Raw genomic sequence first — 27,638 nt, 5'->3', positions numbered from 1 at the left:
CGCGGGATGCGGTTTGATGGGGCAGTTCACTATTTATGATGGGAAAAGGGTTAGTGATGTGGTGCACACAGGTTACGGACATGTTGAAGTGGCATTCTTGCAGGCAGCCAGCTAGTGTGCAGCTAGCTATCTTGGTCCATCGGGTCAATTGCAAGGAGAAAGCGATGACGAAGTGGCTGCTGCGCGCGTTTCAGCGACTGAAGGCGGCGTGGATGTCGCTGCAAGTCGAACTGCAAGGCAGCTACTCCGTCGAGCGTCTCCAGCAGCTACACAGCTACTCCAGCAAAACAAGCAGTCGGCGGTTGGTTGTCGTCTTACTGGTCGCGCCGTTGCCTTGTATCGTGTTGAGTTTGCTGAAAGACATGCCACCACTGGAACCGGTTGACGCCGGTGTGAAGGCGAACTGGGTGTTCTTCGTGCGCTCTTGGGTGGTAGCTGCGGTTATAGGGGGAAGCACACCCATGCTGATTAAACAAGGAGTGCCCCCCTCAAACTGTCAGTGTATCAGATTGTCTTCGTGGAAATGTTCGCAGCCGCTGTTGCGATTGCCATGATGGTATGGTTGTGTCATTTAGTCGCCTTCCCTTTTCCATTTGCAGTGCTCGTGGCCGCGCTGCCTCTGACTTGTGTGGAAGCGTTGTGTCTTCAAAGAATTTTGCGTCCTCAATGGCGAGCAGATCCGTCGTTGTGGGTTGATGCCAAGCAAGTGTTGGCAACACTTCACTGCCAAATGTCGCTGCCTATGGTCTACCCGCTGTATATCTATGGATTCGTGTCGCTCACGGGTACTGGCCAAGTGTTGTTCGTTGCTGTATTGCCAATGGTCAAGCTCATCACCAGAAACTGGATGAACAGAACACTACGTGGCCGTGATGACATTAAACCCGAAACGATCATCTTCACAATCGAGATTTTTAACGCGCTGTATATCTCAAGTGCTCTTCAAAGCAGCTCATCTTGGACATCGACCGTCACAGTCATGGCATTGGACGTCGTGAGTTTCTGGGCGTCGATGGTTGACATTGCAGAGGTTTTCGAGGGCATGAAAAAAATAATGGACAAAATCCCCCAAGACCACCCCCTCGCGCACGAAAACTTTATCGGGTGTCATTGCGAATCCTCGCAGCACATGAAACACGCAAATATGGATCAAACCTCAGAACACACCATGTAGTATTGGGGTTCTTACGGTTTCGACGAGCACTGTAACTCCATCGAAGATGGAAGTGGCCGCCCAAAAGAAATACCCGACGCGTATACCGGTCAAGGCAGGAAATTCGACGCATGCTTACACTGGAGCTATCCGAAGAGAGGGCTATTTCAAAGCACCCAAGTCAAGCCGATGAGTGCATTTCCGCAAATTGCTGCTCAGCCAAACTCATGTAACCCAACAAATCCAATCAATCTCGATGATATTTGCGATATTGAAAAGCTCTTTTCCCGTGCAGAGCGAGACTTTTTCATTCGCAAGGCCAGACACGTCCTATTCATCACGGAGTACGTCGTGCTGATGGAGTACGCCGAAGTCGTGGTGCCAATTCTCTATCGTACGAAGTATGGGTGTTTGGAGATCCCCTTCAGTAGTCTGGCTTATTAACCAGTATTTTGTGTGGTGCGATTTCAATAGGTTTGTACCGCGTGGTCCTCTTTCATTTACCCAACAGCGTTTACTACCCAACGTTGACAGAACTGTCGATTTCCGAGCTGTCGAGTTCCACGCTTACGGTGCTAGCCTATAGCTCGCTCGAATTCGTATCATTTGTGTTTTCGATCATTGTGATGAAGCGCGCGTTGGGTTTCAATCCCCTGGAGCAACTTGGGTTTGTGCTCGAAACACAAGCGAACAGCGTCCAGACGAAGCCCATCGGCATATTTATCTACGTGACGCAGATGCCGCTAGTGCACCTCGGTAAGTCAGTCCGTGTCGGCATCATGCTTGAAATCGTGTAGTGACGTGGGTTACCATATCTTTAGGTGCCGATTTCAGCTTCAAGTTTGTCTGGATGCAAGACAACTCGACACACTGAATGAGAATTGGAATCACGAAAGCAGGACCGAGCGTGGCACGAATTGAGGTGTCGACACGAACGATTGTGCAATGCATCCGAGATCGTTTCGCATTGTCGATTCAACGGACCACAACCAGAGCTGTCGGCAGCAGGCTTGCGTGCTTGAAGGCTATCTTTTTCTCACCGATTCACTGCAGACACATGCAATACAATAAAACCACTACACTTCTACAGTACATTAGTATCAAGGAGTGCCATTGAAAAACCCCTTGCACATGTACGTGGCCTGACGGACGCAAACGCCGACAAGCAATTGTCATTGCCCACGTAACACGATGTCGAGACGCTCGGAGCCCGAGGCACTTCAATCACGAGTCGTTGCATCATCGCGACACCGGTACACACTAGGGCCGGACCAAAAACGCGGCGTGGCGGGTACAGCACCACCCGATTCGACAGAGAGAGCGGAAGATGCCCGTTACCTACCGTGCATCGCCCCGCCTGCGGCTCGGCGAACTGCCTCCTTCCACGTATTTGTCGCGCTCCGGCGTCAATCCAGCATGGCAGCCAGCGCCCGCATCACCACTCCACTGGCACGCAGCACAAATACTCTAAGTGCATACACTTGTACCCTGGCACATATACTGCGGCGACCAACTCAAAGGCAAGCCAGAGCACAGGCTCACCTTTGGCTGGATCGTGTCAGGCTAGATCCACAAGTGTCTTCGTTTTACTATTGAAATCAGCCCTACCCCTCACATAGGTGATGGACCATCACTCCTTCGTTCACCCCCTCCTTTCCAAATCGTCGATCGCGACAAAGGGAAAACGCGGCGCGGCGGTCGGCGCCAGACCAGAGAAGCAGCTCGAGGACGCGCAGTCCTCGTGGAACGCGCGGCGACGAGCAGCAGGCGGCGCCAGTGCGCGAGTCTCCAGAGTCGACGCGGTCGCGATCCCCGGCGGACGGACGAGCGCCTCCGTAGGTTAGTGCGCGCCTTCCTTCTTTTCTCCTCCCCCAGTAGGCATATATAGATCTCTGTCTAGTGATATCGATCCCCTAGACTAGACAGCTGCCCCCACAAAAGTAGACAAACCCCTATGTAGGGTTGCGCGGCACTCGTGTATCTAACCAACGAACTCTGCGCCGTCCCATGCTGTAGCTAGGTAGCTACTTGGTAGGAAGGTTAACTCTTCTCCCAAGCTCCAACATCATGGCGTGGACGTGCACGGCCTGCGAGTTCACGGCCAACGAGGACGGCCAGGAGGCCTGCGTGGCCTGCGGCTCGGAGCGCCCCGAGGAGGAGGAGCAGCAGCAGCAGGCGGCGGCCGAGTCGGCCCCCGCTGAAGAGAATGGCGACGGAGGCGAGGATGACGGCGGCACCACCAGCGGCGGCGGCGAAGACGGCCCCGAGGTCGTGGTCATCGAACTGCCGGCCAAGGAGAAGCTCGGTGTGAAGCTCATGCCCCCCAAGGACGGCGTGATCGACCACGGCCTGGCCATCGACAACATCAACAACCCGCTGCTGGAGAACAAGGTGCAGGCGGGAGACCTCATCGTGGCCATCGGCGGGCAGAATGTGGACGGCATGGGTTTCTCCGACGCCATCGACCTCATCCGTAAGATGCCGAGGCCCCTCGCTATCTCGTTCGAGATCGACGAGGCCCGGCGCCAGGAAGTTGTGCGCGCCAAGTTCCAGCAGAACAAGGACAACGATCTGGACACGGAGCTTACGACGTACGCTGTGGTGTTCGACAATGGCCCCATGGGTTTGAACCTGGAGGAAGCAGTGCGCTACGGTATTGACGGCGCAGTTGTGCGTGCGCTGAAGGGTCAGGCCAAGACCAGCGGCATGATCTCGATCGGCGATATTGTGTATAAGGTGAACGAAACGGATGTGCTGTGTATGCCGTACCTGGAGGTCATGAACGTGCTTCGTAACGCGACGGCCCCCAAAACTTTGCAATTCGTGCCCAAGGACAAGCTCGCTGATGTGCAGCGTGTGAACTCTCGTCACTCGGAGTCATTCCGACTGCGCGAGTCCACCTCGCACGTCAAGCAAAAACTGATGAGTAACCCGCGCATCGTTAAGGATGATGGCAATGAGGCGGATGACAACCAGTCGATCGCACAACTGATTCTGGACAACCAAGCTGCTACCATCAAGAAGGGCCGCATGTACAAACAGGGACGTGTGATGCGCAACTGGAAGTCGCGATACTTCGTGCTTAGTGTGTCCAAGGTGGAGTACTTCAAGAGTCCGAGTTCTACGACGTCGCGGGGCGAAATGAGCTTTTTGAATCATCGATGCACGGTTCGCTCACTGCCTGCAACAGGCGATGTGGTCTGCAGGTCGCCAAACGTGACAGCAGAGTATGTCTTGGAGCTCCGTGTGGATGATCGACGTATGGTGATGGCCTGTACGTCTGAATCAGACAAGAAGGGCTGGATGGATGCAATTAAGCTGGCCATTGATGCCTCGAAGACCGTGAACCGTACACAGAACCTTGGCGAGTCATTGCGGGAGGCCAAGGCGCTGCGCACACAGCGTACCGAAAGTATTTCGATGGATGGAACATTCCTCGACCGCAACGCTGGTGGACGTCTTTCGCAGTTCAACTACGAAGCGTTCTCAACCCCTGTGGTGCACGTTGGCGTTCTGTCCGCAACGAACTTGACCAAGTCGGGCAGTTCGGTGAACGCACTTTGTGAAGTTACTGTTGGTGCAGAGACCTTCAAGACTTCGGTGGTGAAGAACCAGCGTTCGCCTGTGTGGAAGCAGGACAATTCGGCATCGTTCGAGGCCCCGAGTGATGACATGGTTGTGGAGATTCGTATCTTCGACGAGCACTTGTTCCGTGCTACAGAGCTTATCGCAACGCTTTCGATTCCTCTGAAGTCGCTGCCGAACATGCAAAAGACTACGAAGAAGTACCCTCTGGCACTTGGTAGCCGTTCGGCAGGAGCTGTGCTCACCTTGTCGCTCGAGTACGTGAACAAGCAGAAGGCCTTTGAGGAGGATCAGGAGCGTGGTCGTCTTGGCGATGATCTTAACAGCAATGGTATGATGAACGAGCGTGATGAGATGGTTAAGATCAAGGCTGAGGCTCAGATGGCAGCCGACGAAGCCACGCACCACGCTGCTCGCGCACAGGAAGAAGCACACATGCTGCTTGAGCAATCTCGCCAGAAGGCAGAAGCAGCTATGGCTGCAGCTCGTGAAGAGCAGCGGGAAGGTAAGGCAGCCGTGGAGAAGGCCATGGCAGAAGCTGCCCGAGCAAAGGAGGAAGCCGAAAAGCAGCTTGCGGAAGCCCGACGGGCCCAGGAAGAAGCTCAAAAGTTGATTGAAGCAAACCGGCGTATTCAGGAGTCCGATGTTCAGGGACCCTCAATTTACGCTGTGTACCGGCGCATGGTCCAGGATGGCCACTCCAACGATGAAGTCAAGAAGAAAATGCAGGAAGATGGCATCGACGAGAATGGCATTCAGGCGTTCTTCGATGGTATCAACTCGTACGACGAAAAGATCCGTGCGCTGCAGGCAGAAGTGGAGAAGCTGAAACGCAGCCGATCCAGTCGGCCAAAGGATGAGCCGAGAGCGGCTGACATGCTTGCTAACCTGGATATCTCTAGTGACCAAGTCAAGCTGCTTCGCCGTTTGCTCAAACTTGAGAAACAACTGCAGCAGGCTGGTATCGCTGTTGCGGCTGATATTCCGTACGAAGAAGCTATGGCTAAGGTACAGGAGATTTCCAAGCGTATGCAAGAAATCGGTTCTGCTGATGTCACGCACCCAGACCCAGCAATCCAGAAGCAGCTACGTGAAGAATACTACCGCCTGGAACAGGATATGGAGAAGTACAACACTGCTCTTATGCTGACTGATGAGTACGCTGCTGAAGAAGCGCGAAAGGAGCGCGAATGGGAAGACGAGAACTACGATGAAAACGTGAAGGCTCTTAAGGCGATTCGTCGGATGATGCCGGTTGACGTGAAGAAGATGTCGGAAGCCGACCTCCAGACTATGAAGTCACCAACGGGCAAGACTCTTCCGCGTGATGTTGCGCGTAAGTTCAAGCGAACGAACGTGCTGGAACTGATCCGTATGAATCCTGCTGATATTGCGAAGAATCACCCTTCGCTGCTGGAGAACCTCCGCGTTACTGGTCTCACGGTGACCGAGCGTCGTGCATTACACATGCATCTGCGCGAAATTGCGGAGACGTGGAAAACTCAACAAGGTGAAGAAATGACGAAGAAGAAGTACGAATGGTTTAAAACACTCAAGGAGACGTTCAAGACTGTTGTGAACTCATACAACAAGCACGTGAAGCAGTACGGACCGGAAGATAACCACCCGTACGCTACGCGCGACGACCCGGATATTGGTTGCCCGATGATCGGCAAGCAGTGTCCCATCAAAGCCAACAAGAATCCTGCATATGACCAGGATCTCGGATACCCCGATGGTGACGTGTACATGGAATCCACGGTGCAAAAGGGTAACCCCGACGATGCTGGTGCCCGGGCTTTGGCTGAAGCCCAGGAACTGGCCCGAGCGAAGCTCGCCAACTCTCGTGCAGACGCGTTGAAGAAGCACTACCGCAATGTGCGACTTGTTGCCGAAGCCAACGGTGCATGTGAACTGATTGACACGTCGTTGGACCAGATCGAAAACAGACAGCTACTGTGGTTCCAAGCCAGACTGAAGCGTCGGCTTGAGCGTACGGAGACTGCCGCGACAATTAAGGTGGAGTTGGCGGAGTTTGGCGAGTTGGTGAATGAAATCCGTTTAGCGAGCTTGAAGTTCGCGGAGCGGTCGGGTATGAACCTATCCGGTAAGCGAAACGCAGCGCTGGATGCGAAGGATACGCGTTCAACGATCGAGTGTAATCTAATCCTGCTCTACTGCGATGCGGTGGCGGACTGCTTCGATGGCATGGACGAGCGCATGGACGAGGTGAAGGCAAGTGACAAGCGTCTGCGCTCGGCTATCCCTGTTATTCGCGGCCTCTTGAAGGATCTGGGCGAAAAGAGTCGCACCACGCTGGCGTCGCTGGAGAAGTGTCCACCGGTGAACCGCCGGGTGAAGACTAGAACTGAAATCATGAAGGAGGCTAAGGAGAAGAACAGTGCTGCAGCTCCACCAGCAGAAAGTGAAGCCGCTGAGGAGGCTCCTGGCCCTGGCCGGGCGCCTCATCCGATGATGGCTGCCCGTGGTCGGGGGCGTGGTCGTGGAGGAGGTCGTGACGGTCTCTTTGCAGCGATCAAGGGACGTGGAGGCCGCGGTGGTGACGACGATGGCCCCCCTGGACCACCAACCGATTTCCTCGCGTCAATTCGCGGCCGTGGTCGTGGCAACCCAGGTGGCCCAGGTCGCGGTGATCTGTTTTCTGCGATCAAGGCTCGCGGCGGCGGCGGAGGAGGAGGCGGCGATGGTGGTGGTCGTGGCGGCGACTTGATGGCTGCTATTCAAGGCCGTGGTCGAGGCGGTGGAATGCCTGGGGGTGGACGCGGTGATTTCTTGGCTGCTATCGCTGCAAGGAAGAAGGACTAGAGCGCTATCGAGCCACTCGAGATAGAAAGTGGAGTAAAAGCAGACCGCTGGCAGTGTGGTTGAATTCAGCACCAAATTGCCTGTAGCTAGTGAGGAGTCAAGAAGAGGAAAACAACAGAAAATACAAAAAAGGGAAAGATCAGAGGCGCTCATGTGTTATCGTTGAGCGACAAGCTCACCTTCGACTAGTCATCACGGAACTTGGGCTCAGTCTTGCTCATAACTGCACCAACAGCCTGCACCAGGTCGTCACTGTACAGTACAGCAGCGTTGTGATAGCGAATTTGCTGCAGCGAGTCCGTCGTCGAGTGGTCTCGCTGGTAATGAATCGTTTGCTTGATTCCGCGAATGGTGAGGGGACTCTTCTTGGCAATAGTCTTAGCCACATCGCCCACGTGGGCCATCAGCGTCTCCTGATCAGGTAAAGCCTTCAACACAAGCCCCAGCTTCTCCGCTTCCAGTCCGCCGATGTTCCGTCCCGTGAAGGCGAGTTCCTTCGCTTGACGCTCCCCCACAAGCTTCGGCAGTCGTTGCAAGGTGCCCACATCAGCGATAATGGCCAGATCCACCTCTTTCACGGAAAACAGAGCGCTCACATCGGAGTAGCACAAGTCGCAGGCCGTGATGAAGTCCACGCCAGCTCCAATACAAGGACCATGCACCGCCGCGATGACCGGCACCCGACACTTCTCCGGAGCCGAAATGACTTGCTGGAACTTGTCGATAACGCGCATGAGACTCTCGCGCTTGCGCCCCTCGCAGGACTCGGCCATCGCCACCTTCTGCATCTGGGCGAAGACGTCCAGATCCATCCCACTCGTGAAGCCGCGGCCTTCTCCGGACACCACGACGGCCTTGACACTTGGATCCTTCTCCACCAGCTCGAAAACTTGGGCCAGCTCTACCCACATCTGCATGTTCATGGCGTTCACCACCTTCGGGCGATTGAGCTTCAAGTGCAGCACCCCCGAGGCTGCGTCATCGTCGGCGAAACCCAGCGACAGCGTGTCGAACTTGGTGGACGCCACGTCCAACGCCTGCGAAGGCCCCGCCATCCAGTCCACGATGTGCTCGCGGTTGCCCTTGGCCGCAAAGTGGCGACGCAGCACAGCAGCAGCAGGAAACGCTGAGCGAGGACGGAGGAGAGCGGAGCGGAGGGCGAGCATGGCGATGATACACAGAGGATCAGCTTATGAGTGGTTACTCTGCTTCAAAGTAGGATTCCGACGTGAAGTTGACGTGGACGTGTGGTGTGCACCACGTAGCCGACATGGGATTGGTTGCTGATGTTGAAGGCGTATCTATTGGCTATAGTACGTGGTTCTAGGGCTACTTTCGCACCGGCGTCGACACTCAGTCCTCCAGCATGTTCTTGAGCATCTCGGAGGACTTCTCGTAGCCGTAGAAGGTGACGGCATTGCAGGGGAACGCTCGCACACAAGCAGTGCCCAGGCCGCTGAAGAAGATTCGCCAGCCACCGAGCCGGTAGAGCTGCCGAGCCTGGTACGCGATCTTGTGCTCGCCCAATTTGTGGTTCACAGGGAGCGTCTGGATGGCAGACTTGATCACTGGTTCACGCAACGAGCAGCAGCACATCGTCAGTACACGCCGTACTATCCTTACCCGCGGAACAGCAGAGAAAACATATGAACGCACCGTCAAAAGGATAAGACACAACCCAGGAAGCAACACCTGCAACTCCGCCGGCAGTCAACATGGACGGAGTAGGCGAGATGCCGCCGTCGATCATCTTGCGCTTGGTGTATTCGTACAGCCAAAAGTAGACAGCGAAGGACGGCACCTCACGCCACAGCGTGCACGTGAATCCGAGGAAAAGCCCAGGCGTGCCTCTGACCTTGAAAATGTGCCGGATGCAGTCCATCGGTCCTCGGTATTGACTGCTCCTGCGTCCGTCCTGCACCTGAAGTCTGCACTTGATGAGCTCTGCAGGGGCCAGCGGAACCGTTTGCCAGAAGCCTCCGACTGCGCCGGCGTAGAAGACCGACTTGAGCGTCGGGTTCTGCGGGTTGTCGTCGATCATCTTGAGCGTGCGCTCGTACACTGCGAACATAACGGCGTTCGTTGCAGCGCTGCCGATCAACGGGGACGTCATGCCCCTGAAGAAACCCTGAAAGCCTTCATGCTTCCACTGCAGTCAATCCACAACATTCGTATCAGCGCCATTCACAATCTCTCTCTGCCCCAGCCTCCACCACATTTGCAACATTAACATCCACGCACAGTCTGACGGGTGCAGTCGAGAGCGCCATTGTAGTACTTGCTGTACGTCTGCAGCCGCACTTTGACCTGCAGGACGGATGCCACGCGACGTCAATCACCCAGCTCACTCCACAGTTTAAACCATCATAATATGACCACACCGTGTCAAAAGGCTGTCCCACAACGACGCCGGCAATGCCGCCGACCGTGCCGGCCGTTAAGTCAATGAGTACCGAGTACTTCTCCGCGTTCTCGGCCATCGGCACTCGGTGTGTGTGCGGCAAATCAACCGCTAATTGGTGTGTGACGTACCCCATGGCAGCCACATCGGCGATCGCCGGGCATTTTACACCGTGTTTTGCCCAACAAGGCCAAGGCGTAATTACGCTTTTCCGGCCTTTTTTACATTTTGCACACAATATTGTGTAACGTGGGGAGCGGCGCATTGGTTGGCTGGCTGGGGTGCCTTGCCTCCATGAGGGCCGAGTATTCTGGTTTTCCTGCAAACCTCGCCGCTTATTTCCCGTGAAGATCCGCACTCGCCGGCAAGCTTTCTAGACTCTGTCACCATGTTGGTCCCCAAGACGAACCGTATCGCTGTGTACTCGTACCTCTTCAAGGAGGGCGTGATGGTCGCCAAGAAGGACTTCTCGCTGCCCAAGCACGAGGCCGTCGAGGTGCCCAACCTCCAGGTCATCAAGCTCATGCAGTCGCTCAAGTCGCGCGGCTACGTCAAGGAGACCTTCAACTGGCAGTACTTCTACTGGTACCTCACGAACGAGGGCATCGAGTACCTGCGCTCGTACCTGCACCTGCCCGCTGAGATCGTGCCGGCCACGCTCAAGAAGCAGGCCGCCCGCCCCACGCGCCCGCAGGCCCCGTCCGCCGGTGGCTTCGGCCGTGGCCGCTTCGACAAGGAGAAGGGTGTCGGCCCGTCGGGCGACTTCAACCCGGAGTTCCGTCGCGGTGGCCAGGACGGCTACCGTCGCGAGGCTGCCAACTAAGCGGTTGCTAGCTAACTGCGAAGGAAAGCGAGACGGGAGTATTTAATTCAATAAATCTCCTCGACTGACTGTCGGCTTCACAAAGGCGAAACCCTCTCATGGCTTGTTTGATACTGCGTTGGAACTGTTTGTTGGGGAATTTTGTGCAGGTTACGGAAGATGGAGAAGATATTTGCTACTTGTTTGATACTACTTCAATGCTTGGAGTCGGTGGGTGTCGTGTGCTTTTTCAGCATCAGCTGCATGAGTTGAAGCTTTTCGGTGTCGGGCATTGCGCTCTTTACTCGGATCGCCATGATCACGCGTTTGCCAGCGTATCGAAGGTTCTTCTGCAGCGGAGCGTGCTCTTTCGTCGACATTGGAGGCGGCACGTACGGTGCTGCTGGCTTTGGCAATGCTGTCGTTGCCCACTGGCCGGATTCGTCAGTTGAACCTCTTCTCCCTGTTGAATAATCGGTGACGCTGCGGCGAGATCGAAAACTCCGGACGTCTGTGCGCTCAACAGGACAGCTTTCACGTCGTGACTGCAATGCGAGTCCGATGAAGTCGAGTTTCCTAGGCTCGGCGTATACGGGCTCCGTGTAAATTTCAGTGTGGGTTGACAGCCCTGCAGACGTCACACGATTCGATCCCGTGCTCGCGTTCTACGTTTGGGATAAGTCTGAATGAGTTTCACGGCGGCAGCCAAAGGCAATTTCCATGCTGACGTACCGAAGGCGTTGACATGGTCGCTTCAAGTTCCTCGAGAGGCGTCCTGTTCTGCTCGTTTCGGAGATTAGCATCAGCGCCAAGCTTCAGCAGCACCTCCAGAACTTTGATGCTCTTGCCTCGAACTGCAGCAGAAGTATATATGTTGGCAACAAGTGCGACCACATGAACAGTCAACAAAGCCTGAAAACCAAACCTGCTTTGTGCAGTGGCGTGTCCTGGTTCTCGCTTCGAGAGTTGATGTCCACCTTGGCCGTGGTTACCAAGTAGCGCACCACCTCGTCGTGATCCTTTCGGCAAGCGTGATGCAGCGCATTGCGCCCATTGGAGTCTGTCGCGCTTGCCAAACCTCCCGCCATGATGAGTTCTTGGATGCACTCGAGCTCTCCAACATAGGACGCTATTGACAGATCGAAGACTCAAGCTTTAGCCATCTCTCACCAAGAGGCTGAGGCTGAATGACAAAGGTTTGCGTACCCCAGTGCACTGCATTCATACCGAAGCGCTGCGTTGAGTAAGGAGGACACGACCTTAGCAAGGCCTCAATCGGACCTATTCTTTCCAATACAACGTACGTCTTTCGCGTTTGGATTCATTTTCTTTTTGACAATCATCTCTTGCAGCTTCACGAGATCGGAAGTGATGGCATACCGCACGAACTCAGCGACCTTCTCCTGCTCACGGTCCTCCGCGGTCATACCCCGTGCCGCACAGAGCCCCATGGCGTCGACGCAGAAGGTTCTTGTAAACAACAAATGCAGGCCTCCGGAAGAAACTTTAATGAACGACTTGCAATCGCAACGAAACTTTAGGAGCAAGAATTGAGGGTAAGCAGCGAGCACCTTAGTGATCTAACAATAAACCCCAGTAATCAAGTGGATTGCCAGGTGCTTCTCGTGGCAGCATCAACTTCATAATGCCATTTCTCCTATTCCTAGTACGATTGCTCTATTTAAGCTGACCATGTTGCCTACGGCTTTAATGTGCATGCATATGAATTGGTTTGACAAGGATGTCTGCTCCATGGTTGGTCTCCAGCATTATCGTCAAAGAGACTAGCATAAAAGATTGGGAATATGGAGCCATCGATCAGTTGGAGCAAGTTTTCCAGCGAGGTGACCGAGGTCACCAGGCGGTCCAGATGCTCAACAACCGAGACTTCGCTATTCAACTGTTTGCTTCGCTTGTCCCTCACAAAGGTGCCGAGCCTGCGCACGACCCCCGCCACCTTGCGGCAGCAGGAGACGCGCGCGCTCTGCATCGGGGCGAGTTGCTTGACCCTGGGATCTCCACTGTGAAAGAGAGATCTCGCCAGAAGTCCAGTTGGACTGGTAGGATACGATACACACAGACTGCTAAAAGGCGCTCTGCGCTTCGGATGCTTCTTGGGTATGCCCTGCTTCTGGGAAAAACTTGAACTGCTCTGGCCTGAGGATTGTAGAGCGCCACTTCGCCCAAAACCAATGGTTTCTGCGAGCCATTCATTGTCCTTCCAGCCTGATGTTGTGCAAAGGTCGTACGAAGGTTGCGCTTCTGGAATCGTACTTAGAGTAGGAAACAGCACTTTCTGGGACGGAGGTGGCAACAAGACCACACGAGCTTTTTGAAGAGAGCTTCGACAAGACTACATGAAGCTATTAGGGGGAGTCGAACCTTAAAAATGGCGACAAAAATATCATCAGAGACGGGGCCGAATAATCAGCAACGTTCTGCCCCAAAAATCAACAAATCAAAGTAGGGTACTCACTCTCAGTTTTCGCATGTAGTTGGTGAAAACAGCGAAGTATCACTTCCTTTTTCGCCAGCACGCGCAGGCTCTTGCTTAGTGCATATACATCTTGTTATATTCAGCTTTATACCTAGCAATGGCCGACTCCAACGAAACACTGTCCAGCAGCTCACAACGTCTCCATCATCGCGAGTTAACATCTAAAACTTGTTTATAGTGATAGTGAACATGTTTATTTGGAGAGGATTCGTGTGAAAACTTGCCTAAACACATACACAACAATTTCTAGTTGAGGAGGGACTTCAAAAACAGCTGAAATTGTATCAGAGGTCGAGGAGGGAACAGCAAGCGGTACCACTTGAAGTTCGAAATCATCATGATATCAACCACCTCCGGAGGTGGTTGATTTTGAAAATCAACAAGATTTCGCCGAAATAATCAACATCAAATCGCCCTAAAAATCAGCACGTTTTTTGCCAGGTTCGACCCCCCCTACATGTATTGATTTCCATTTTTGAGGCTCGTTAGTACTCAACTATGACTGCAGTTTCTTGTTTGCAGTTTGCTTGTGCTTGCTGACTTTTGCATGGCTAGAACCATTGTGGCTTGGTCCAAACTAGCGATAGTGTGCACCGATCCGATCCTTGCTCGCCCATCAGCCAAAACAACATGTTAATGCGGTAGCACCGTATACAGACGCGATAGATACATTGCTGCCGGAGACTCTTGCATCATGGTACTGTACTTAGTAATGAGCACCAATGTTGTCGGGAACAAAATATCCACGGAGAGCTAGCGGATTTTCCCTCTGGATAAAATACCTCCACTCGAATTAGACTGCAGCAGCAACGATAGGAATGGTAGCCATGAACTTACCTTCCCAAGCTCGGAGAACGCGAAGTACGCCACATATCTGACTGGGACGTCTGATCCCCGGTCAATATCGGCGCCGTTGCTGCCCAGTCGTCGTTGGCACCAAACTTCCCGGTTTGGTGCCGGAAATTATCCTGGCTCGTCAGTTCAAATCGTTGAGGAAGACATGAAATTTGCCGCGCTGAAACGAGATTCGGCGATTTGAGTTCATGGCATGAAACCAAGCGCGTATGTAACCAAGCGCCGCAAGCGATGAATGCAAGTCCACGCAGCATGGGATCATCACAGCCCAGCGCCAGCAGGTTGCGACCAGCTGCACCACTTCGCCATGCTGCGTGGACTTTGTGGCTCTTCCCGGCGTCATGCACCAGATTCATGCCCAGCCCGCGAAGTCAGGTGGTGGACGTTTTTCCAGACCGGTTGGTTGTGCGAAAATGCCAGCAGGCAATTGCACACACACTCGCATGTAAGTGGTGGATAACTGAGGTGGTGCCGCTGAGCATTTTCAGCGAAATTGAGAAGACTAGCCTGCTGGCTTCCGAGGGCGTTCGCCCCTTGCCCTGTCACAAACTTAGCGGTAATAATACCGCGGGTCCCGGGTGCTGCGGGGGCAACATGTGATGCAGGTGTGTCCACTCGCCGAGAGCACTCCACCGGAACGCAGTGAAAAGTTAGCTGTCCGGATACTTTTCTATTTTCCCGCAAATTCGCGGTTTCGCCCAGTTACGCCGAAATATCACCAGGCCCGGCCAGAAGCACGTTAATCTCACCAGCTGTATAGTCGTGCATAAAACGTTGCCGGGTATGGGTCGGTATTTTCGTCGTAAACCCGCGAGCTGTCATTGGCCGAAAATACGCGCTATCCAGGCCGTCTCCTCTCCCCGCGTTGTATGGGCCTGCAGGCTGGCTTAGTATTAGACAGGAGACCTTCGCGCCGAGGCGTAAGTAACGAGCTGCGGCGTGCGCCTCCTTTAGAGCCTTGTCTGGCCGCCGCGACCTAGGAAACATATACCGCCTCCGCCGCGCGCGCGACCCCGCCGACCGCGGCGCAGTTACTCTCCATGACGACCTCCAGCACCGTCTCGGCGGCCAGCTCACGCCAGGCGCCGTCCGAGCCGCTGCTGGTGCGCACCAACACGGAGCGCGACCTGCGCCTGGACGCGCAGCGCCGCCGCTCGGTGCCTAAGATCACGGGGCGCAAGCTCCGCACGCCGCGGAAGTTCGTGGTCACTGATGTGCCCGACGAGGAGCTGGACGTGCTGACGCCCAGCGGCGCCGTGTCCGACGCCTCCGAGCCGCAGCATCAGTCCAACAACAACGACAATAACAACAACAACAACAACAACAACAACGGCAGCAACAACGAAGACCTATCGTCCTCCAGCTCGTCCGTGCGCAAGGGCAAGACGCAGGTCAAAGGCCGCTTCACCATCACCGACCTGTCGCCGGAATCCCCCGAGGCGTCACCCGAGCGCGAAGACCTGTCGGTCTCCATGGGCCCCACGCCCTCGCGGGCTCTTGAGCCCCCGCGGCGCCAGCCCTCGAGGAGATTAGCCACGCGGAAGCCGTTCCAGTCGGCGGGCGACGTCCGCTCATCGGTCGGCCTTACGAAGAAGCGGCTTTCTCAGCAGCAACTGCAGCTCCAGCTGCAGCAGCAGGAAGCGCCCATGTTTGCGTCGTTCCAGCGCCCGGCGGTGTCTTCGCCGTCGTCGCGCTCTATGCGCGCGCCGTCGCCAGCTCGTTCTGTGAGCAACCAGACCAATCACAACAACAACAACCAAACCCAGACGGTGTTCGATCACCACCTGGAGTTCCTGGAGAAGGAAACCCATGAGATGAAGAATGTGCTGGAGAAGATGGTGGCGACAAATGCTCAGTGGATCGAGGCGCTGACGTCCGCCGGACTTGTGCACGCTAACAGCGCTCCTAGATTAGGCGAGGCGTCTCTTTCCGAACCGATGGTCCCTGTGGAGTCCCCTCTGGAGAAGAAGTACCGGGAGATTGAGCAGGCGTACACACAGTTGCAGACGAAGTACGAAGCTGTGTGCCAAAAGAGCGAGCGGATGGAGGTAAAGAATGCAATGCTGGAGATCCGCCTCCAGCAGCAGATCAACCGCTCGACGATGCTGCGATCGCAGCTTGACAAGCTCACGCAGTACACCGAGAATCTGATTGGCGAGTCATCGGAGCCCACTCTGCACGACTATAACTCCGACCTCAACTCTATCTTTGGTGAACAGTCTGAGGCGCACTCGCCAACTGCCGATGAAATGACGAGCGGTGGAGAGTATGGGTTCAGCTATGATGTGGGCAAGTCACGGCGGCAACGTTGGCGCGGCGTGGACGAGGAGTGCATGTCGGACACGAGCACTGAAGGAGAATCCATCCGGAAAACTTCGTCACCTCCGCCTTTCGAACAGGGCGACAACAACCGCTACTTTGGTGACGTTTTAACGACTGCGGATCTCGAATCTGGCAACGACCATGAGAACTCTTCTGCGCTGGACTCGCTGTTGGATGACCAAGTCAACCAACTGCAGCAGTCGTTGCGCTCGAAGAACAGGGCGGACGCCGACGATCGCGTATCCGTGATTGGCTCCATTGATTCTCTTGCTGTGTGCCCGTCGGTCACCAACTTCGGGTCTACTGGCGACGATGAGTATGACGGCAACAACCAGATTGGTCACTCGGGGCCGTTGTCCAAGGGGCTGAAGTCGGACTTGTTGAAGCACAGCAACTCGGTGACTTCACTCAACTACTCAACGGTGTCGTCTACGTCTTCGCTGGCTGGGTACGGACTCCACCTCGCGACGATGGCGCAGTCCAAGTCGGGTTACTTCGCCAGTGTTGCCGCGGCCAGCTTGTTTGGCCCGCACCCTGAGCCGTATCCGAACGCCTCGAACCAGCAGAACGCCGACAAGGACGATGACGACACGGTGTACAACGTGCTTAGCCCGGAGAACCTGCGTTTCCACGACTGCCAGTCTCTGCTTCAAGCGGCCGAGGAGCGCAGTGTGCAGAAGCCGAGACTGGGCTTCCCCTTCACGACCAAGTTGCAGAAGTCTTCTTCTTTGCCGGGGGCGAATGAAGTCCCCAAACGGACTCAATCGACTGGCAGCTTGTTCCAGCGGTTCGCAGTGCGGCGGCGATAACGCGTGATCCCCGTCCACCATTCCTAGCCTCCGCGTTCGATGCCAGACGCCGAGAGCTTGTCTGTTTTCATAGTCCCACAGTACCAGTAGTAAGGTTCGTCGCCAGCACCTCCCACCCAGCCATGACTCATCGGAAACCTCAGGAGCGAGCGACCTCGCTGGCGATATTATGAGGAGGAAGGAAGAAGAAGCGCCAGCTCCACTGCGAGCTCCTGCTCTTCACTTTTCTCCTTTTGTTTTTGTAGCAGTGGTGAAGCGATCGCAACGAAGTATCTAATAAATCCCAACTTCCACCACTTTACATTGTACACTTGCTCTTCAAGCTGAAACGCCTTCGATTAATCTGCCGATCTGTCCATCCTTGTCCATCTCCTGCCTGCAACGAAGGACGCGTCCGTCCATCGTCCTGCTCTTGTCAACTTTGGTCCTTTCATGTGATTGGCTGAAAAGGCACTTTCCTTTTTGAATTCAAATTTGAAATACGCAGCGGCGCCCATGGCGGCCTCGGGGCGATGGCAGCGCGAGTACGAGCGCGACTGGCGCGACTACACGCAGCGTGTGCTGGTCGACTGCTTCGGTAAGTTCGCGGTGCAGTGCGCGCCGTCCGTGACGCAGGAGGACGAGCGCCAGTTGCGCGCAGTGCTGGCGGCGGCGGGCATCAAGCACGTGCCTCCGAACCACAGTCGATGGCAGGCGCCTATTCCGGCGTCACAGCCCCTCTCGGAGCCCCAAGACTCGCTCATATCGAACGGATCCTATGTCTACAGCACCCCACCGCCGCCTGAGAGCCAGAGCATGTTCCCAGCCTTCAGCTCGCAGGATTTCGGGTCCCAGCCGACCTCCGAGCGCCGAGTGAGTGCCTCGCAACGCTTGCAAGCGCTGATGGCTGACGTGTCCCCCATTGCAGACAATAGACGCGCCTCCGTGGAGTGTGTAGGGACGATCTCGCCGCCGTCCGGGGCGGCCAAGTCGCCGTGGACGCCGGGTCAATGGTCTCCAAGACCGGGCGGAAAGAAGCGACGAACGCCGCGTCGGTCGCTGGAGCCGAGCTTTAGAGCTGAAGACCTGGATGTGTCGATGCAGTCGATACATCTGAGTGACGATGAGCGGGCGAGAATGGAGGAGGAGGAAGCGGAGGAGGAAGATACCCAAATGTTGGATGTGTCGGAGGTGCGCGAGGATGAAGAGAAGGCCGCAGCTCCGAAGGAAGGAGAGGTGATAATGGAGGAAGAGCCTGTGCAGAATGAGCCGTGCGGAGAGAAGGCTGCTGAAGAGCATAGGGTGGTTGTGGACCTGGTGGATTGCCACGATGATGCCGAGGATATGAATGTGTCCAAGGAACTGGTGTTCAGCAGTGACAGCGAGGATGAAAAAGACGACGGCAAGGAAGAAAAGAAGGAAGAAGCTGGCGTTGAGAATATGGTCGAAGAAGAAAGAGCGAGCGCTCCTGCTGATGTCGGCAGTGGAGATAAATCGGCTCATCAATCGCTTCCTCCCGAAGATGCAGCTGAGAGACAGCCTTGGTCCTCGGAGCCTGACTACGAGTTCGGCGATGGAAATGACTATCCAGCTTATAGCCAAGTTCACGAGCAGCAAGACGTGGAGATGGACGAGGTTGTACAGCCAACTGCCCCCGAATCCAGCCAAGCGGTCGGACAACCGACCCAAGAAGACGATCGTGATGTGGCACAGCAGCAAGAAGCCCCTGCAACTCCAACTAAAGTAACGACTCTGGCTTCAGCCAACAAGCAAAGCGCAAGAGTTCTGGAGCAGCCTCCGTCAGTAAGGCGATCGACGTTTGCATCCCCCACGGCTTCGTCGGTTAGCCGAACTTCATACGCCACACCTACCGCGTCGTCAGCAAGAAGAATGTCATATGCTACGCCCACAGCCTCCTCGGCAAGGAAACAAGCGCATACTTCTCCTGCGGCTTCTTCCATGAGACGAACAACTTTCGCTTCTCCGACAGCTTCTTCTGCAAGGAAAACATCGCGTACGCCCCCGGCGCCTTCATCGACCAGGCGGGCACCTCGAACTCCGCCAACAGCTTCCACAACATCAAGATCGGCGTTATCACGGAAGCGCGCAAACCGAGGTGCACTGTTGCATACGAAGCTGCCACTGGAGATGGAATACCGGTTTGCCAGCGACAGACGCCGACGTCACAGGCGACGAAAGTCCCTAGCAGCCAAACCGGGTGTATTCCCTTACGTTGTGCCGGAGTTGCTGGTAGAATTGCAGCCTTACCAGAAGGAGGCGCTCCAGTGGATGCTCGAACGAGAGCAGGACCCTGGCGACCCAGTCACTATTGATCAGCAACGTCGTGGTGAGGCTACAGCAGTCGACGCGCTGGTTGCAAAGGTGTGTGGTGGAGTTTTGGCGGATGAGATGGGGCTCGGTAAGACAGTATGCTGTCTTGCACTTATTTGCGAGTCTCTTCGTCAAGCCCGAGAAGCTGAAGCACAAGCAAGAAGTACGACGGGGAGCACGGTGCCGCGTCTTACGCCTCCAACTCTTATCGTGACGCCGCTCTCCATTTTATCGCAGTGGGAACAAGAGATCCGAGCTAAAACGAATCTGAGCGTGGTGACGTATCACGGTGCTACGCGGAAAAGCTTCCGCTCTGCTACTCAATTTATGGGAGCAGACATCGTGCTCTCGACATACGACACTCTTCGGCTTTTGGAGTGCAAGGTTCGAGACAAAGACAGCGACGATGGTGGTGCTGAGGGCGATGATGAGGGCACAAGTACAGCGGATGGGTGGCATCAAGCTCCGCGTTTGACTCCGAGTTCGAAGAAGTCCGTGGTGACGTCAAAGCTCCATCAGCTGCTGTGGTTCCGAGTCATTCTGGATGAAAGCCACCTCATTTCAAATGCTGGATGCGCACGAGCTCGGGCTGCTTTCACCCTTGGCAGCAAGCGTCGATGGTGTGTGACTGGCACTCCTATTCAGAACCGAACAGCTGACCTAGCGGCGTTGCTGCAGTTTGTTGGGCTTGGAAATCGTGCCCATGCGCTTTCTGAACGTGAACTTGGAGCTCTCGTACCTCGTGTTGTGATGCGTCGGCTCAAGTCTACGGTGGATGCAGTTTCTAACGCTCCTATCCTAGAGCTCCCTCCGAAGACAGAAGAGGTGGTCGAGCTGGACTTTGCTTCTGATGTGGAGCGAGCTTTATACATGCTGTTGCATCGTTCGACCAAGCGGCAAGTGCTTCGGTACTTGCAGTCCAAGGAGGCGCGACAGGGGGGTCGTCGAGTTCCTCTCACCACTCCAACCAAAGATGGCGGGGAGCGCCCACTGTTCATGCACGTGTTTGAACTCATCCTTCGACTTCGACAAGTGTGTGATGCCTGTACCCTTGTGACCGCAGACCCGTTGGCTGAAGTGCTGACGAGAGCAGCAAGTGCCGAAGCGCTGGTCGGGAACGCGAGAGACGGCATTTCTCCGTTTTCAGCTGGAGAATCCGAGCTCTTGAAGCGGCTACAGGAGCATCACGCTGATGGAAATACTGTGAGCGGGAGCGGTCCGTTGGAGTCGACGAAGCTGACAGCGCTGATGCACGAGTTGAAGAAGGTGCGTGCACGTCGTGAGCGAGTGCTGGTGATATCCCAGTGGACCAGCTTCCTGGATATGATTGCGGAGCGCCTAGAAGCTCACAATGCGCAGTGCGAGTCGGTATCGTCGTTGGAAGATGCTTCAGCTGTCGGCAACGAAGCTATCGCTTTCGCCAAGTTGGATGGACGATTGCCTGCCAAGGACCGAGAGCAGATCGTGCGGAATTTCCAGCAGCAGGAAGACAGCTACGACATGGGACCAGTGGTTGGTCCTCCGCTGGACGTGTTGCTGCTGTCATTGCGTACTGGTGGCCTCGGGTTGAACCTCACAGCAGCGGCGCACGTCTTCATCATGGAGCCTAGCTGGAATCCCAGCCTTGAGCGGCAGGCTGTGGATCGGGCCCACCGTTTCGGCCAGACGAGGGAGGTGCGCGTCGTTCGCTTCATCGTGAAAGGATCGATCGAGGAGCGAGTCGTGGCGTTGCAGAACAAGAAGTGCCAGCTCACGGCCGCCTTCCTGGGGGATGGAGATGTCCTTTCAACCGCCAAGAAGAGCAGACTACGCGAGACTCGCCTGTCGACGGGAGATCTCAGGAGACTCTTCTTCACGCAGCAGGAGCAAGAACAAGAAGGTATTCGGCAGCGAGATGAAGATGACGGAGATGACACTGCACAGCGCGATGTTCAGCGTGACGATGGTGCAGAGGACAGCGACGGTAGCGTGACATGCATAGAAATCAGTGACTAGGATAGATGGTAGGTGGAGAAGAATCGTCATGAAGGCGAGAAGAAGTATTTAGGAGCGGAAGCAAGAGAGTTTGGTGTTCAGAGTATAAATTAGTTTTTTTTGTTTGGCTTCCGTTAATGCCTTCCTATCTACATTGTGTGGGTGTGTTGATTCCTATTGTGGTTGTCTACATGGTCACCTTGCGGGGACGCTTGTTGGGGAACTCGGTATCGGTCTCGGAGCGCGCGGGTGAGGACGCGGAGCGAGTAACACCGATGGTTGATGAAGTCGAAGCAGTCGTTCGCACGGGGGCAGGGGACGCCTGGGATGGTGACGGAGACAGCGTCTCGGTGCAGATGAGGTATGAGTCGTCCGGGTTGTTGGAGGGGGGCGACGGGGCCTCGTCGTGGATGTCCGAGACTTGTTCGATGGCCGTGGGGCTCTGCGTGAGCGACTTGAGGGGCTCCATGTCAGGGGTGACAGTTGCTGTAGTCTGGGTCCGGGTGGAGACGCTTGGGGTGCCGAAGTACGCGCCACGCACAGTTTTGAAGGCTGCGCGGTAGGCGCGTTCCTCGATCTGGACGGTCTTGAGCGCCTTGAGCAGCTCGGGGACGGTGAGGTTGTACTCGGACTTGGCCACGAGTTGGACAGCGGCCTTGGCCAGACTGGACGCGGAGCACTCGAGCGACGAGATCTCCTCGACCACTCGCTCCAGGAGGTTGAACACGGAGGCGACGCAGTTGGCGCGAACGTCCTTGTCGTCGCCTGCGAAGGGGAGCTCGTTGACGAAGTCCCTCGCCATGGTGAAGACGTTCGGGGGGTTGAAGCGGAAGCATATGAGACGCACGAGCTGCGCCTCGGCGTCGACCATTTGCGAGCGCGAGAACTTGCGCTCGCACATGAGCGCCATCTCCTCGAGCAGGATGGGCTTACCCTCGTGCATCTTGCTGGCCGTCCACATGCAGATCATGCCCAGCAGCTGCAGCGTCACGCGGTCCACCGAGTGCACGCTCAGGTACTGGTCCAGGAAGTGCAGCGCGCCGAAGACCGTGTCCATCTGCAGCTCGAACTCCTTGGCGGTCTCGAACATCCATCGGCACACGCGCAGACGCCAGGTGGCCGTCATACCGTGGCGCTGCACCTCCGAGAGGTAGCGAGGGCTGCGCAGCGCCGGGTAGTGCTTCTCCTTGAGCAGCGCCCACTGGATGATCTCGTGCGCCTCGGTCGCGCACTCGACGGGCAGCTCGTACGGCATGGCGGACACGGACACGACGGCATTGACAGGCATGGTGGGGATGATACAGACAGAGAACACAGAGAGGAATACACACCGCGAGGCTTGTTCAGGCCACGGGAAGACCAGGAATGGCGCCAACGGGGAGGATGGCAAGGCAGCGAGGCCACTCCATCATGCTAAACCGGTATTGTGTCAATACGGGTCAGCCCGGGTGGGTAGGCTGCGTTTGGCGCGATTTTGCGCGAATCAGCGAGGGGGGAGGCGTCGCTTTTCGGCCAGTCGCCGGCGTTCATGCCACGGCCCGCCGCGGCTATGCGCGGGTGGGCCGATGAACCCATTTATAATAGCCCGGCGCAATGCTAATCATCCATCCGACAGGTGGCGCGAAGTGATGCCTTGCTGCGACTCCGCGGGAGGCCGGCAGAGTCTAATAATGCCTTGAGGACCTGCGGCATTTGGCGGGGGCGTCGGCACAGAGGCCGAGGCGCCTCTGATTTTGAGCGCGTCCGGCGGCATGGCGCGCGGCCAGCAGCGGGTTTGATGGCGCGAGACGATCGGCGAGGGCCGGGGGTTGTGGACCAGCCTCGGTGCCACTTTTGTTCCTCGCTGGCGAGCAGCAGCTGCAGTTGAGCTCCCCAACGGGCGCCGCCACGTAGTACAGTATTGGCGAGCGAGGGCTGAGGATCGCCGTTTAACAGGCTCGGTCACTACGCTGGCAATGCCTCCCCAAGCACGCCGCGAGGGCCTGCTTCCCCTGCATGAATAGCGGCGGGCGTCCTCAATGCGTTCGTTACCCCGGGCCGGGCGGGTGGGGTTCCCGTTACAATTTTCGACACCGATTTGCCTGCAGGTACGTCCGGATCGACAATGCATGTCCCCCAGCAAGCAAGATATCAGGGCCAAGCGTCCAGCGCGGGCTCGGCCTAGCCTGCTGCCCGGGCCTCGCTGCTGGCCCGCAGGTCGAGCATGCATCGACTCGATGCCATCGTGGACGCTCGCTGGGCCATCGAGCAGGCTGCTCGGCGCAGCAGCAGGCAGCAAAGCCTTGCCCCGCAAGAAAAAGCGCTGGTTGCATGACCGCTTGCTCGCCCACCCCTCCTTGCAGGGAAGTGACAGGCAGCGGCACCGGTAAACCGCCAGCTCGAGCGGTATCAGTGCGTTGCCACGTGCGAGGCTCTGCAGAGCCTGCTGTACTGTAGCCAGCGGCCAGGTCGTATGCAAGCCAGGCTGGTGCTTCGCTGTACTCACGAGGCCAGCGGATACCGATGCGCCGGATCCGCCGGCACGAAGGAGCTCCTCGATGATGCGATGCCGCTGGATATCCTAGCCAGGGCGTCGACCGGTTCGGCGACTCCTGCGACGCTCTCACTCGGCGTCTGCAGGACATGCTTGCAGCAACTCCCGCGCACTTGATCTTGTCGAGTCTCCGTTGCGGCGGTGGCGGCGCTGCGAGTGCAGTGGGGCCCGGTGCAGGAACGTTTCGCGGCGTGTCCCGGCGACCCGCGGGCGGAAGCGGTAGTGCTAGGGCCATAGTGGCAGGGCCATATCCAGCGGTGACGAAATTGATGCACTGCAGCGTGCCTCCGCAGCCGGAGCGCAGCTCAGTAGCGCCGTCCTTGGGGCGACGTCCTTGGGTCGAGCATGCAGCGCTGCTTGGAGGCACACCGAGTTGAAGCTGCAAAAACTTGGTGTGACACACACATTGAACTACAGACGTGCTTCTCGTTTGAGGCAGGGTGGACCATATCAAAAAGGGTCTTTTATCAATCGTCACGGGCCTCTTGTCAGCCAAAATCCCAAAGTATCCTATCGGATAGCCAAGGCAATTCGTTCATGCGAGTCTTGAAACGACTGTACATCCGTGTGGTGCGACAATTCAACGCTGCTCGCCTTGTTTATGACGCCGAGGTGCAACATTCATCAGACGATTGAGCAACGCAGCTCGACGCCGCGCGCTCGCTGGCAGCGAGTCGCTGCAAGAGGGAGCGCTGAGGCAGGGAAGGCCGCGCCACGCAGGCCAAGAGGGTCTGCTAGCAACGTCGAGACTCTGCGGCAAACGTTGGCGGTGATGTATCATCGTTAGCTGCTCCAGCAGCTTCATCGCTGGACACCATCCCAAGAGTCGTTCGGAGCCGAAACCGACTTCTTCTCGGCAGAAGGGGCAAGCTGCGTTTTGGTCTCATTTGCGTTGCAATTTACCCGGGAATGCCTTGAATCGGAGAGCTCAGCATTTGCCGGCACGACAGCTCTGGGCGCGGTATTATCGTTGAGGACTCCTCAGAGGCGCGCTCAGAACTGTGCCAGGCTCGCCGCCATCTGAGAGAACACGGGCGCTCTTTCTGCCATATTTGCCATGCGAACGGAGCGGCAGCTGGTCGTCACCGGAGCGGATTACCCGACGGCGTCGTGATAGCCCTCGCTCTTCTCGCTCATGCGCGGATTCCTCCCCCGTGCGAAAACGCCGCCAACTGCTTACAGTTAGCAACGCTCCGCTTGATCTGCGGCGAAGTGCAAGGAGCAAAGCCTGTCAAAACCTCCAGTAAATTCTGGTGAATGCAAGGCAGCCCACCTTCCTGTCCCTGATTAGGGGTGATGAACAGGCGGCGCCCTGATTTATAAACACAAATTTTGCAAAATCAACTAAACTCCCTTATTTATCCTTCCAAGCTTTAAATCCGAGTGGACAAAGCCGATCCTGCACCTGTCTAAACGGATCGAGCTGGCTATTTCCTGCGTCCGCCCCGCTTTTGTAGAGTTGCCATTCCGCAATTTGAACCGCAGCAGACAAGCAAGCACTGTTCCGCCCCCACCGCGCTTGAAGCTCCGCCTCCTTTGAGCCTTCCGCCCCAGACTCCGCGCCGCACAAGAGAGACCCCCAGCCTCTCTCTTTTGCCTCTCTCTGTCTTCCGTTTCTTCTTGGCCTTGCGCGCAGTGACCCCCACCGCGAGCAGCGCCTTCAGCCCCCTCCCGCGTCCCACAGCCGACCTTCATCGTCTCCAACGCAGCTAAGAAGAAACCCAAGCGCAGAGAGAAAGCATGGGCGCTGTTGAATGGTTTCGCGGGAGCTCGGACAGGGCGGACGACGCGCTGGCGCCTGAGCAAGATGGTCGCAAGAGGATCAAGAGCCGCTTCAGCCGCCTGCGGCTGCACGGCTCGGCCATGCTGAACGCCAAGGGCCTGCTGCAGCAGACGGTGGTGACCAAGCTCGTGCAGTTCCGCCTGGCGCCGCTGCGCTGCACCTCGCCCTTCAAGCGCGACAGCGAGTGCCCAATCATTCTGTTCGGAGAGAAGGGTGAATGTGCCGAGCCGGAGACCGAGCTGCCTGCTGGACTGGACGCCAAGTGGCTCACGACGGAGGCGGCCGAGCGCTTCGCCGAGCAGGTCAAGTGCATGGTCGCGGACACCGGCAGCTCGTTCCAGATGACGAGCGAGGGCTGCGGCGGTGCGTACTTTTTGTCGGTGGAATCGATGGACAATTCTTCTACCAAGAAGATGAACCCTCTGGGAATTTTCAAGCCACGCGACGAGGAGTACATGGCCCCGAAGAACCCGAGGGGGTACGTGAAGGAAAACGCGGTGGTGGGCGTGACGGAGCACCCGGTGAACAAGGGCTTCCGAGTCGGCAACGGAGCTCTCCGTGAACGCGCCGCCTATTTGCTGGACAACGCCTACGGCAGCTTTAGTGGTGTGCCTGTGACGAACTTGATGGTTTTGAGTGTGAATGGAGAGGAGAAGGAGGGCTCGATGCAGCGCTTCGTGGCCTCGCAGTGCTCGGCGGAGGACATGGGCACGCTGAAGTTCGCGATCCCCGAGGTGCACAAGATCGGCATCCTGGATGTGCGTCTATTTAACACGGACCGCCACGCCGGCAACATCTTGTTGAGTGCGCGGCCGAACGACCAGACCTTCGGCATGACGCCGATCGACCACGGCTTCTGCCTGCCGTCCTACAAGCAGCTCGACGGTGCGACGTTCGACTGGCTGCAGTGGCCCCAGGCTGAATTCCCGTTTACGTGTGCTGAGCTCGACCACATTGCGTCGCTGGACGAGGCGCGAGATGCGGCCGTGCTGCGTGCCGTTGGGATCGAGGAGGAGTGTGTGACGACGATGCGTGTGTGTACGGCGGTGCTCAAGCGTGGAGCGGAGGCCGGGTTCTCGCTGTTCGAGATCGGCAGTCTGCTACAGCGCGACGGTGACTTCACGTCGCCCTCGCAGCTGGAACTGGTTGTCGCCAAGGCGGCCAAGGTCGTGGAGGAGGACATGAACATGTCGGAGGAAAAGGACGGAGTGGCCTTCTTCGACGCCATCGTGGCCGAATCTGCTCGCCAGGCCGAGAGCATGTTCGAGGGCCAGACCAAGAAGAAGGTGCGAAGCATCAGCTGCTTCAGCTAAGCGGTGCGCCGCGGAGCTCAAGAGCTCGGGCGCGGTGAGTTGAGTGAGTGTTTTGATGGAAGAAACATGACAAGAAAACAATAAACAAGAGAGGAGAGAGGAAGGAAACCGCGAGCGCTGCAAGACAGCGCGTGAGACGCGAAGGCATGATGCACCAAGCTGTGGGCGTGGTGCCTTCCTGTGTGTGAACTAGTGTAAGAATTAAGAGATCGCCGCAAGGACACGAGCGAGTGTCCGTGGACAAAGCAGAAGAGGTAGAAGGACAACAAGTACGGGTGCCGCGCCTACGTAGGCGTGGCCATTGTAACCCCCCAAGAAAAAGTTATCGAGCGTCCTTGAACTTACTGCTTCAAAAGCACTTCAAGCGTAGATACAGTGGACTGACTCGATTCGCACCAAGCAGAACTTCTGCCAGAATAGCCAGAATAGCCGACACCGGGAAAATTTACAGTACAGTGTATGATAGTGATACATA

General features: G+C 56.5%; 11 protein-coding genes across 11 annotated transcripts; 7 read left to right on the top strand and 4 right to left on the bottom strand.

The window, feature by feature from the left end:
* Positions 1–164: 164 nt before the first annotated feature.
* PHYSODRAFT_316144 (hypothetical protein) lies at positions 165–2,027 on the top strand (the record flags this gene model as incomplete). The annotated part of the gene is made up of 6 exons (XM_009531494.1): positions 165–431; positions 636–639; positions 678–1,104; positions 1,312–1,547; positions 1,628–1,909; positions 1,975–2,027. 6 exons carry the CDS (start codon positions 165–167, stop codon positions 2,025–2,027), a joined length of 1,269 nt encoding a protein of 422 aa, XP_009529789.1.
* A 1,193-nt stretch (positions 2,028–3,220) lies between these two features.
* PHYSODRAFT_351681 (hypothetical protein) lies at positions 3,221–7,564 on the top strand (the record flags this gene model as incomplete). Its single annotated transcript, XM_009531493.1, has 1 exon — positions 3,221–7,564. One exon carries the CDS (start codon positions 3,221–3,223, stop codon positions 7,562–7,564), a length of 4,344 nt encoding a protein of 1,447 aa, XP_009529788.1.
* Positions 7,565–7,749: 185 nt separating this feature from the next.
* On the bottom strand, positions 7,750–8,730 carry PHYSODRAFT_508840 (hypothetical protein; the record flags this gene model as incomplete). Its single annotated transcript, XM_009531492.1, has 1 exon — positions 7,750–8,730. The coding sequence occupies one exon, from the start codon at positions 8,728–8,730 to the stop codon at positions 7,750–7,752; it is 981 nt and encodes a 326-aa protein (XP_009529787.1).
* Positions 8,731–8,917: 187 nt separating this feature from the next.
* On the bottom strand, positions 8,918–10,044 carry PHYSODRAFT_505429 (hypothetical protein; the record flags this gene model as incomplete). Its single annotated transcript, XM_009531491.1, has 4 exons — positions 8,918–9,132; positions 9,221–9,713; positions 9,806–9,871; positions 9,946–10,044. 4 exons carry the CDS (start codon positions 10,042–10,044, stop codon positions 8,918–8,920), a joined length of 873 nt encoding a protein of 290 aa, XP_009529786.1.
* A 242-nt stretch (positions 10,045–10,286) lies between these two features.
* On the top strand, positions 10,287–10,880 carry PHYSODRAFT_286426 (hypothetical protein). Its single transcript, XM_009531490.1, has one exon. The coding sequence runs from the start codon at positions 10,354–10,356 to the stop codon at positions 10,786–10,788; it is 435 nt and encodes a 144-aa protein (XP_009529785.1). The 5' UTR covers positions 10,287–10,353; the 3' UTR covers positions 10,789–10,880.
* An 875-nt stretch (positions 10,881–11,755) lies between these two features.
* Positions 11,756–12,218, bottom strand: PHYSODRAFT_509535 (hypothetical protein; the record flags this gene model as incomplete). Its single annotated transcript, XM_009531489.1, has 2 exons — positions 11,756–11,835; positions 12,068–12,218. The coding sequence occupies 2 exons, from the start codon at positions 12,216–12,218 to the stop codon at positions 11,756–11,758; spliced, it is 231 nt and encodes a 76-aa protein (XP_009529784.1).
* Positions 12,219–12,550: 332 nt separating this feature from the next.
* Positions 12,551–12,823, top strand: PHYSODRAFT_389485 (hypothetical protein; the record flags this gene model as incomplete). The annotated part of the gene is made up of 1 exon (XM_009531488.1): positions 12,551–12,823. A coding segment is annotated over one exon (273 nt), but the record flags the coding sequence as incomplete, so codon positions are not given.
* A 2,336-nt stretch (positions 12,824–15,159) lies between these two features.
* On the top strand, positions 15,160–17,250 carry PHYSODRAFT_560577 (hypothetical protein; the record flags this gene model as incomplete). Its single annotated transcript, XM_009531487.1, has 2 exons — positions 15,160–15,354; positions 15,406–17,250. 2 exons carry the CDS (start codon positions 15,160–15,162, stop codon positions 17,248–17,250), a joined length of 2,040 nt encoding a protein of 679 aa, XP_009529782.1.
* A 495-nt stretch (positions 17,251–17,745) lies between these two features.
* PHYSODRAFT_316138 (hypothetical protein) lies at positions 17,746–21,555 on the top strand (the record flags this gene model as incomplete). The annotated part of the gene is made up of 2 exons (XM_009531486.1): positions 17,746–20,826; positions 20,866–21,555. 2 exons carry the CDS (start codon positions 17,746–17,748, stop codon positions 21,553–21,555), a joined length of 3,771 nt encoding a protein of 1,256 aa, XP_009529781.1.
* Positions 21,556–21,721: 166 nt separating this feature from the next.
* PHYSODRAFT_507974 (hypothetical protein) lies at positions 21,722–22,789 on the bottom strand (the record flags this gene model as incomplete). The annotated part of the gene is made up of 2 exons (XM_009531485.1): positions 21,722–21,976; positions 22,046–22,789. 2 exons carry the CDS (start codon positions 22,787–22,789, stop codon positions 21,722–21,724), a joined length of 999 nt encoding a protein of 332 aa, XP_009529780.1.
* A 2,765-nt stretch (positions 22,790–25,554) lies between these two features.
* PHYSODRAFT_545556 (phosphatidylinositol 3 and 4-kinase-like protein) lies at positions 25,555–27,268 on the top strand. The gene has a single exon (XM_009531484.1). It carries the CDS (start codon positions 25,808–25,810, stop codon positions 27,161–27,163), a length of 1,356 nt encoding a protein of 451 aa, XP_009529779.1. The 5' UTR covers positions 25,555–25,807; the 3' UTR covers positions 27,164–27,268.
* The last annotated feature ends 370 nt before the right edge of the window (positions 27,269–27,638 follow it).

The sequence above is a fragment of the Phytophthora sojae genome, assembly GCF_000149755.1.
Source record: "Phytophthora sojae unplaced genomic scaffold PHYSOscaffold_5, whole genome shotgun sequence".
Taxonomy (NCBI): domain Eukaryota; phylum Oomycota; class Peronosporomycetes; order Peronosporales; family Peronosporaceae; genus Phytophthora; species Phytophthora sojae.
The sequence above is the reverse complement of the archived record's forward strand: the minus strand, read 5'-3'. Positions and strand labels throughout refer to the sequence as shown.